The sequence below is a fragment of the Mandrillus leucophaeus genome, unplaced genomic scaffold, assembly GCF_000951045.1.
Source record: "Mandrillus leucophaeus isolate KB7577 unplaced genomic scaffold, Mleu.le_1.0 Scaffold160, whole genome shotgun sequence".
NCBI classification, from domain to species: Eukaryota; Metazoa; Chordata; class Mammalia; order Primates; family Cercopithecidae; genus Mandrillus; species Mandrillus leucophaeus.
In genome coordinates, this window is record NW_012101588.1 from 1296451 (window position 1) to 1306666 (window position 10216).

Genomic DNA, 10216 nt, shown 5'->3' on the forward strand with positions numbered 1-10216 from the left:
CACTGCAAGCTCCGCCTCCCGGGTTTATGCCATTCTCGTGCCTCAGCCTCCCGAGTAGCTGGGACTACAGGCGCCCGCCGCCTCGCCCGGCTAGTTTTTTGTATTTTTTAGTAGAGACGGGGTTTCACCATGTTAGCCAGGATGGTCTCGATCTCCTGACTTCGTGATCTGCCCATCTCGGCCTCCCCAAGTGCTGGGATTACAGGCTTGAGCCACGGCGCCTGGCCAACAAATACAATTCTAAAATCGCACTACATTTAACAATTTTGCTTGGAATCTTAAAATATGACTGAGTTTGTTTTGAGGGAAGTCAGATACTTAAAATAATACACAGTTGGCCCTCCACATGCACCCATGGATTCAACCAACTGTAGAAGGAAAATATTCAAGGAAGAAAAAACTGGGTCTATACTGAACATGTACAGATTTTTTTTTTCTTGTCATTATCCCCAAAACAATACAGTAAAACAACTATTTTCATAGCATTTAGATTGCATTAGGTACTGTTAAGTAATTTAGAGATGGCTCATATGGGAAGATGTACATCGGTTTGTATGTAAATACGACATCATTTTATATGAGGAGCTTATCTGTGGGAGGTCCTGATACCAATCCACCATGGATACCGAGGGCAACTGTATTAAGCAACCAAGTTAAAATTGTTTTAGTCCATCTTGCCATACGCCTGATTACAGCCCCAAAGTTTGACTCACGTTTACCTATGGACCCACTATGGCCAGTCCCCATATTCCTGACCCCGTGCCTTAGTTCCATGTAGCTCTGGCCCTTAAGGACAGCGTGGTCCTCTATAACACTCCAAAGAGGCCCATGTTCTCAACCAAGGACTGTTATACATGTAAGGACAAAAGTCACAGGAAATAATTCCTGAAGATTTTGAAAAGGTAGGTGGTTTAGAAGAAATTACTTGGCTACTGATCATCTTTGCAATTAACCTGAGACACTAATTTTCAATTTTAAATTTCAAAGAATCTGGGTATTTTCCTTACTAATAATGCACCTTACAGAGAGGAGAGGCTGGGTGTGGTGGCTCACGCCTGTAATCCCAGCACTTTGGGAGACCGAGGCGGGCAGACCACCTGAGGTCAGGAGTTCGAGACCATCCTGGCCAACATAGTGAAACCCCATCTCTACTAAAAATACAAAAAATTAGCCGGGAGCAGTGGCGGGCGCCTGTAATCCCAGCTACTCAGGAGGCTGAGGCAGGAGGATTGCTTGAACCCGGGAGGTGGAGGTAGCAGTGAGCTGAGGTCACGCCACTGCACTCCAGCCTGGGTAACAGAGTGAGACCCTGTCTTAAAAAAAAAACAAAGACAAAAACAGAGAGGAGAAACAGGAGAGATGCAGCTACACTTGCACTAAAAAGGATGGAGGCTGACAAGTTTTATTTATCTCAGCAAATTTAAAGATTAAATCTCTTATCACTAATAAAATCTTCACAGATACAATCAACTATATTACTTTCAGATCGCTGAAAACTGCCCATGTTTCTAAGATTCACAATTAATGAGAAATGGTTAAAGATATATCTTCCTTTCAAACACTCAATACAAATTTGTCCATCTTGTTAAATAATACAACACCCTTTTATCTTTTACCAACTCCTACCCCCGACTAAAAACAAAAACTTAAGAAATTTTGAACAATAAAGAATTAGGAGGGTGGGGATAAACACAATAAAATTATATGGCTTTTTTTGCTGACTCAACTAAAAATGTTTCATTCACAATAATATACAATCACAGGCAGAGGTTAACAATGTAGAGAATCTAACCTATAATATTCATGACTGGCAGTTTTAAAAAGCCAATGCAAAGTTAAGAGAACTTTTCAACAAAACAAAACACAACAAAAAAACCCTTACCATCCTGACTGCTTTTAAGCTCCTCACTATATTTCTTCTGTAAAGCCAACTCTGCTTCAAGTTGTGCAATACGTCCCTGGGACAGCTGCCTTCCAAGCTCTTGATTCTCCTGGATAAGCATTCGACACTTCGCCATTAACTTTTTCCCTGTTTGGCTACAAAGGAAAGAGCCATCCATCACAAAATGAAGACAAAACTCTGTCTTTGCTTACAATTATTACAGTGATAGATGTCACACATACAAACATAACTATATCACAGCAGATGCTTCCCCATAATTACCATCTTCTTTTCTGGGACACATCCATCTTCTGCATTTCAGTATTTTGCCAACACAGCAGCAAAAATAAACCCTAAACAAAAAGTGCCCAAACAGCTACACCTTGTTTCTATTGTATCAATAATCAATTCTGAAATCCATCTGTTTTCATCTCAAATTATCATCTGAAATGGAAACAGAGCCAGTTTTAACACACACCTTGGCTATACCAATATTATTACACTAAGGAATCTAGTGCTTTATCAGAAAAGTTCTTGAAAAGGTACATGCAACATCAATCACAAATGCTTCTCTATGAAAATCAGTACCTACAAATAAAAATGCATGAGAGTATATTTATTCTTGCTAGAAAAAAACATTTAATAAGGATTTTCCTTAACAGGAAGTCCTCCAGCATGGGCAACATAGTGAGACCCCAACTCTACAAAAATTTTTTTGTAAAAATTAGCCAGGCACACATGCTTGTAGTGCCAGCCTCTGGAAAGGCTGAGGTGAGAGGATTGCTTAAGCCCAAGTGGTTGATGCTGTGACCATGCCACTGCATTCCAGCCTGGGAAACAGGGACCCTGTCTCAAAAAAAAGGAGGAAAGAGGGAAGTTTATGGTACATCCATCTTCCATAACTCTCAAGAATATATCTATTATATTAATTGAGGCACATTCAACAATTAAGTTTTTTTTTTTTTTTTTAAAGACTTTATTAACAGAAAAGATCATCCTTTTGACACAAAAATAAGACCAGTGGTCACGTACCACAATTCAAACATGCAAATATCTGCCAATCTAGGAGTGTCACACTTTCCACAAATTAGTTCCAAATGCTAGTGAAACCTATGTGCACAGAGCAATTGCAAATATGTAATGAAAAGCTCAAATGTTTCCCAATAAAATTTTACTGCTTTTCTTTAGCCTCAGCAATAAAAGGAGAAATTATTTGCTTGTTCTTGTAATTATTTATGAAGACAAAAAGAAAAAAATGATCACTTTTAAAGGGATCTAATAATTGTGATATTTACCTTTGAGACTTGGATAAAGACAGTGTGACATTCTTGTCCTTGGGGTAAGTTCAGAATGACCTTATTGGTTAAAATGTTTTTTAAATTCTAGTCTTTCCTTCTCCTAGTGAGGCTTTCACTTGCCTGACACACTACTTCAGTATGCCTTAGAACTTTAAAAATGAGAGCATTTTGTAAATAATTGTCAGTCTTTGAAGAAGTGTTGCACGGTTCTTTCACCTACAGCATAATTTTTTTTTTTTGAGATGGGGGTCTCACTGTGTTGCCCAGACTGGAGTGCAGTGGCGTGATCTCAGCTCACTGGAGCCTTGATGTCCCCAGGCTCAGATGATCCTCCCACCTCAGCCTCAAGAGTAGCTGGGACGATAGGTGTGCACCAGCACCCCCAGCTAATTTTTGGAGTTTTAGTAGAGATGGGGTTTCACCATGTTGCCCAGGCTGGTCTCAAACTTCTAAGCTCAAGTGATCTGCCTACCTCAGCCTTCCAAAGTGTTGGGATTACAGGTATGAGCCACTGTGCCTGGCCGCATGTTTTCTAACCTAATGTAATTCAAGGAAGTTTGGAATTAAGCTTTCTTCCAGAAAATATGTGAAGAGTTAAACCTGGGTTACTACTGCTCAGAGGAGCCGAAGGGTGAAAGGTCACCAGTGAGCATGTGGTAAAGGCTTTATTCTTTCATAACATTATTAGCTGGTGTTCTTGTTCGTTGCTACTGTAGCTCCAGATTTCCACCATTTCCCATAAGCACTCTCAGGCGTTAGCCTCCACTGAACATCCACTTAGAAATTAAACAGTGGGAAAATGAGAGATATGCAAGACTGTCAAAAGCGATGGAATTCCTGCCTATGCGCTCAAAACTATCTTCTTGCAAAGTATATCTATTTCATTGGTGTTTACAACTAACCTTCTTATTGTATGAATTTTAAAGAGTGGAAAAAGACAACTATAAGAGACATTAATTTGTGACCTGACTTAACCCCATATAAAAATGTCACAAATTCTAATGCAAAAAAGGGGTTCGTTTAAAAAGTCATACCTTTTAATAAATAAATGTCTAAGCTAAGATAATCGTATCACATTTAAAACTAGTGATTACTGAAATAAATTTTAACAAAACCACAGTTTTGAAAAAATAATTTAATTACAAGTAATTGTTTCTGAAATAATTTTTTAAAATTACAAACAAAAAAACCCATTCCTAAAATCAATTAACCCACACACATAATAGAAAGCACTTTGAAAGATACACCTCTAAACACTCTAAAATGTGTGCATTCTCACATGAATGAAATATTTTAACTGAACTGGACAGGTTATTTCTGAGAATCTTTCTTCCTCAAAATTAAAACAAAAAAACAGTAAAGCGAAGACACACGTGCGCACGCACACACCCCAAAGCAAAACCCATTCCACTACTGGAAATATTCCAGACAGGGGATTGCCTGAGCCATTATTTGTTTCAAATTAGTGATGTATTTATAGTACCTGATACACTCTGGCTTACAGCCAATTTTACAGAAAAAAATCAATTTATAAGTGATTTAAATTATGATTCCTTAATATAATGGAAATACACTATACAACCATTAAAAATGTAGTAGTCTAGATACACTAAAAAATGGAAAAATGCCGAAGAGACCAACTAAAAAAAAAGGTGCAACTCATCTGTGTTTATGGTATGATCACATTTGTTTAAAATAATATACATAAAATGACTGTATATGCATAGAAATTATCTTGATAATACCCAAGAAAAAGTAATAGCAGTTACTGCTCCTGGAGAACAGAATGAGGATGTCCAGGTAACATCAGAGAGTGACACTCACTTTTCATCTCCCCCTTTCTCTATAGTATTTCAATTTTATATATAAGCATGTATTATCTTATTATTAAAAGAGAAAATTTTAACAATGACAAGAAAAAAACCCATAGAACTCATGACTGTTATCTAAGTGGCAAAGAAAGACGCCTGCTAAATTTGATACATGTTAATAATACATTTTGTGAATTACTTTTCTACTAAATTATACTAAAAAGATACTTAGGCCATTTCTACTGTGAACTTAAAATGGCATAAAATATATACAAAAGCGTTAATGCAAGCACATAAGCTAATTTCAAACAGATCCGGTTACTTACCCTCCAACCCTCACAAATAGTGAGAATTTTAGAAGCAGGTTTCTTGCTGAAAAGTCACACAAATCACTTCTTCAACCCACCCTCTGCCCCACAATCAGTTCCCTAAAGCACAAACATATAAGATACTTACAATTGATTTGAATGATTAAGAGAGAACTTAAGTCACCCTTGTTAAAACTGCACTTAAACGTTGGGACAAGCTGGAACATTTATCTTCCACTCATCTTAGACTCCATTATCACCAAGCGAAAATTTGAATTGGTGACTTATAGAATGATCTGACGGAAAAAATTCACCTCCAGGATTGGATGGAAGCATGAAGAAAATAATGCCTCATTTATCTAAATGATTAAATGAATTTGCTAGAAATGATCACTATACCTTTTTTCAATTCACAAAATGTCTTACTTAGGCCAGCCCACAGTTCCAACACATTATCTTCTGGCAGACACCCTGTGAAGCTGTCCCGCAATTACTTTCTACTGCAGTACCCTGGGACAAAGTGTCATAAAAGTAACCAGTGTCAAGTCTCCTTGTCTTTTATGTAGGTCTTTTAAAAATGAGGCACAGCGCCTTTTCCTTCACTTTGAAGAGCACAGCAACAGTATTTCCAAAATGAATCTGCTCTCCACAGGCCCCCCCCAAATTAAAATGTTAGAGTACAACAAAATCATCATAATATTCTTTGAACTTAAAAAAAAAAAAACCAACTATTTCAAGGCACATTTAATTTAATATCAAGAGTGCAATACAAAAGGCCCAAATACAATGAAGGAACACATTCCCCCATTAACACCAACGACAATGCTCTTTTAAACATGTGCCTGTTGAATGGAATGGGGATTTCATAAAATTCACTAAAAAAATAATGCAGTGAGTGTCATCACAGCTAATATCCTTATACAATCTAGTTGTGAAATGAATGTTTATAATGCTTCAAACAGTTTCAACCTGAAGTTTGATACCACACCTTCATGTTTGTACAGTCCTCAGTAAGATAATCTACAGTTTTGCAACCATTGAAAGAACAAACCATTGAATAAAACCACATTGATTAAGGCTCAAGCAAGTAATATAGAGCCCCAAACTAAATGGTTAAATATATGCGCTACTTGTACGGACATCTATTATTTGATTCTCTCGTGACTATTAAAAGTTGGTTCTCAGCAAATAAACCCTTTAAAGGCAAAATTCACCTCATTTGAGTTTTGACCCAGAAGTTCAACAACAATCATGAAGTCCACAGTCTTATTGGCAAAACTGATACACAGTGTCTCTAAGTCACTATGCTCAAGGTTAAGAGCGATGCATATTCCATTTTTACATTTTACTGGAATTTTACATGTTCAATTCATGATTTAAAATCTCTAGGTTTTCATTCCTTCAAACTGTCTGAAGACACAGTGTGCCACAGACTTAAGACTTCTGTTTCTCCCTCTATTTTCTTCAAACAGAAACATTTCTCAAGTGTCTACATGTTCTAGAAGGGGAATTTTTCGGAGGTGGCCACTTCTTCGGAATAGTCCGACGCCATCAGGCCTCTGAAGCAAGGGGAAGGGGAAAAGAAAAAAGCTGAAACACAAGGTTCATCTGGTAAGTTTTACATTAACCATTACAAGCTGGACAGTGTAAGAATGTGGCTTTTTTTGGCTCAAAAAGTCTGAGTCTTGGTGTGGAAACGAGTACTTGGCTGTCCCACCACAGCTTTCTCGTAGTGGGACTGTCAGGGAAGTCTTGACTGGGGAGTATGATTTGTTTACCTATCAGGCGTAAACTTCCAGGCACTCAGTTCATTTTGGGCTTGTTCCAGTTTGTCTTTAGTCTGTTCCAGTTCACCTTTCATTTTTAGGAAAAACAAGTTGATCGCTGGGTCTACCATTGTTGATCTCAGTTGGGCAACGCTCGGCTGCTGGACTTGCTTGAGGTACTGGATTTGAGTCTGTGCAAAGCAAAAGAAACAATTACGACCAAATCAAAGGAAACATACATAAGAAAGTGGGGAAAACTCCCTCCATTCACTTGATTTACCAACTCTTTCATTAAGTCCTCCCCTCTTTGATCCTGAAATTCTCTAGAAAAATCTTAAAACTTTCTCGAAAAAGTACAGATTAAAAACTATTTGATGAATATGCTAATTACCCCAATCTGATCACTATACATTGCATGTATTGAAACATCACTAGTAGTCCTTGAATATGTACAAAAATTATTTGTCAATTAAAAAATAACTAAGGTTATTCGTTTAGGAATTGAGGCCATTTGATTACATCTCCAAATCTGGATCTTAAAGGGGCTACATACATTTTACTTTACAATCCAAAATTACCAAAAAAACAAACAAAAATCAACATTATATTTACTAAAAATGCTGACAACCCACTGGAAAAAAGCAAAGTTTAAAATATTAATTACCTAAGAGTTAATGAAGTCTTATGGTTTGCTTATTTTAATTTTTTGCCTATGGAAATTATTCTATGTAAAGTCCCCTAAAAATACATCAGGTGAAAGATTATAACTTAAAATACACATTTGCATTTCTAAAGGAAAAAACATACAGTACTCATAGCTACAAGAGTTGCCGTTACAACTTTATAAAAGCAAAACTCTATAGGACCTTAAGCCAAAATAAAGTATAATTCGTATTTTTTCTCCCTCTGAATAGATTTGAATCATAGAATTGTAAAGCTGGAAAGTAACTAACCTAACCCAAACTGCTTATTTTGAGATTAAATAACCCAACTGTTTAGTTCAGTGCCATAGCTGGGACAAGAACTCTAGTTCTCCAGCCTTCTGATTCCCAGTCTAGAGCTTTTTCCATCACACCGGAACCCTTCTACTTACATATGAAACCTTCAATTTCGACTTCAGTTGTACTATTTACTAGAACACTAAAAATACATTTCTAAAATATGAAATATAGTTATTAGCATTAAATTCATCATTTTCTTCATACTCAAAGTAGATCCGGCCCAAGATCTAACTCCATACTAAGGCTTAAACAGAATTACAGTTGAAATTTTCTAACATAAATTTAGTAAAGGAACAAATATACTAAGTAGTTTGGGAATATATTTGTTCCATTGAGCAAAAATCTACTACAACTGCATAGTCAATGTGAAACCAGCTGCTAAGATAACTTAAGAGAGCAAGAATAAACCATGACTTACAGTGCACTCCATGTACTGACAAGACTGATTAAAACAGTCTACAACACTGACTGAGACTCAGTTACTATTTAGCTTTACAAAGACCCAATAGTCAACACTTTCAATCATGAAAAGAGAGGTGAATCTGACTAGAATAAATTCCATGTTCTACAGAAGAGAACACTGAGTAAAGTGTTTTCAAAGTTAGTTTTATTCCTAAATCTATTTTGCGTTGGTTGGCAAAAGACTAAATGAAAAATAGAAATACCACTGAGGTGAACAAAAATGATAGATTTTACTTACCAACAAAATACCATATAGTTAAGAACACAGTATATAGTTAAGACTATAGTAACTATATGGCTAACTTATGCCTTACACTGAAAACTGACTACTGATGTACTTGGCAAAGACTGCACATAGACAATCAAATAGATGACTTAGTATACTGGACAAACAAAAGATCTACAAAAACAAATTGACTCCTGACGATGTATTTTATTTTTTCTAAGCTTAGCTTAATTTGAAACACCAAGAGTAAAAGCAGCAGCTCTGTTTTAAAGGATAAGTACCTAATACAAAACTTTCCACTATTTTTCACTCGCAAGAGGGTAAGAAACCCTCCTTCTCAGGGCCAATCCTTTCAACCATTTGCCTAACCTATTCCCTCCTACCTCCTAAAGTACACAACTCCCATTCTTTCTACTCTTTAAATTCAGTTTCTCTCACTTCCCACTTGACAGTTCCTCTACAGCAGGGGTATCCAATCTTTTGGCATCCTTGGCCAACAACCTCTTAACTGCCAAATATAACGAACAATTTTAAATTCGTATTGTACAGAACTTTATGTACGCCTTTGTTTTAATCACTTTATATTTTGGGGAAGGAGGAGGGAATGCTGGATTTCCTCAGTTTTCCTAACACCACACTCTACTCTTCTTTTAAAATTTGATCTTTGTAGGCTCTATCCTAGTGCATTGTTACTCAAACGAGATAAGCCTGAAACTGTGATTCCTCCCTAGATTTTTTCGTTCCTTCCACAACAGCATCCAAACTAAACAATTCCTATTGACTGTGCCTCCAAAACACCTACTCTGTCCTGTCTGCTATTACCAGTGGCTTAATTTATTTCATCTGGACTATTTTAATAGCCTCACAATTGGTTTTCTTGCTTAAAGTCCTGTTCCACTCAAATCCATCTTTCATACTCAAGCCAGAGTGATCTACCTAAAATGTGAATCTAAATCTGACCCTCACATACATCTCTTGCTCAAAAATTCTTCAGTGGCCCCCTCTCTTCTAGAATACCCAAGATTCCAGGCCTGATCTCATGTTTTTTCACACTCACCTGAAACTTCATCCTCATCTGCCATATATAATCTTGCCCTTTCCTTGTGATTTTGCTCCTGCTGCCCTGCCCTGTCTGCAAAACCTCACTTGTGTTATAACTGGAAGAATAGGAAGTTGTTCAGCGGGCCTGTGCAGGTGACAGCTGTTTAAAGAAAAAAAAAAAAAAAACCTGGAAAAGGTTAGGTTCCATTATAGTTGAAATAACCTTAAAATCCAGGTCGGTCGGGCGCGGTGGCTCAAGCCTGTAATCCCAGCACTTTGGGAGGCCGAGACGGACGGATCACGAGGTCAGGAGATCGAGACCATCCTGGCAAACACGGTGAAACCCCGTCTCTACTAAAAAATACAAAAAACTAGCCGGGCGAGGTGGCGGGCGCCTGTAGTCCCAGCTGCTCGAGAGGCT

General features: G+C 37.3%; 1 protein-coding gene across 2 annotated transcripts in view; it reads right to left on the bottom strand.

Moving 5' to 3' along the window:
• The window catches only part of WTAP (Wilms tumor 1 associated protein), a 20615-nt gene that overhangs the window by 1473 nt on the left and 8926 nt on the right, over positions 1-10216 (bottom strand). Inside the window, exons 5-6 of one of the 2 annotated variants that reach the window (XM_011975930.1) lie at positions 7078-7256; positions 1883-2037 (exon numbers count right to left, since the gene is read on the bottom strand). In XM_011975930.1, coding sequence (XP_011831320.1) covers positions 1883-2037; positions 7078-7256 — 334 coding nt within the window. Of the gene's footprint in view, positions 1-1882; positions 2038-6028; positions 6859-7077; positions 7257-10216 lie in introns of those variants that run through there. The other variant, XM_011975931.1, reaches the window with a different exon arrangement.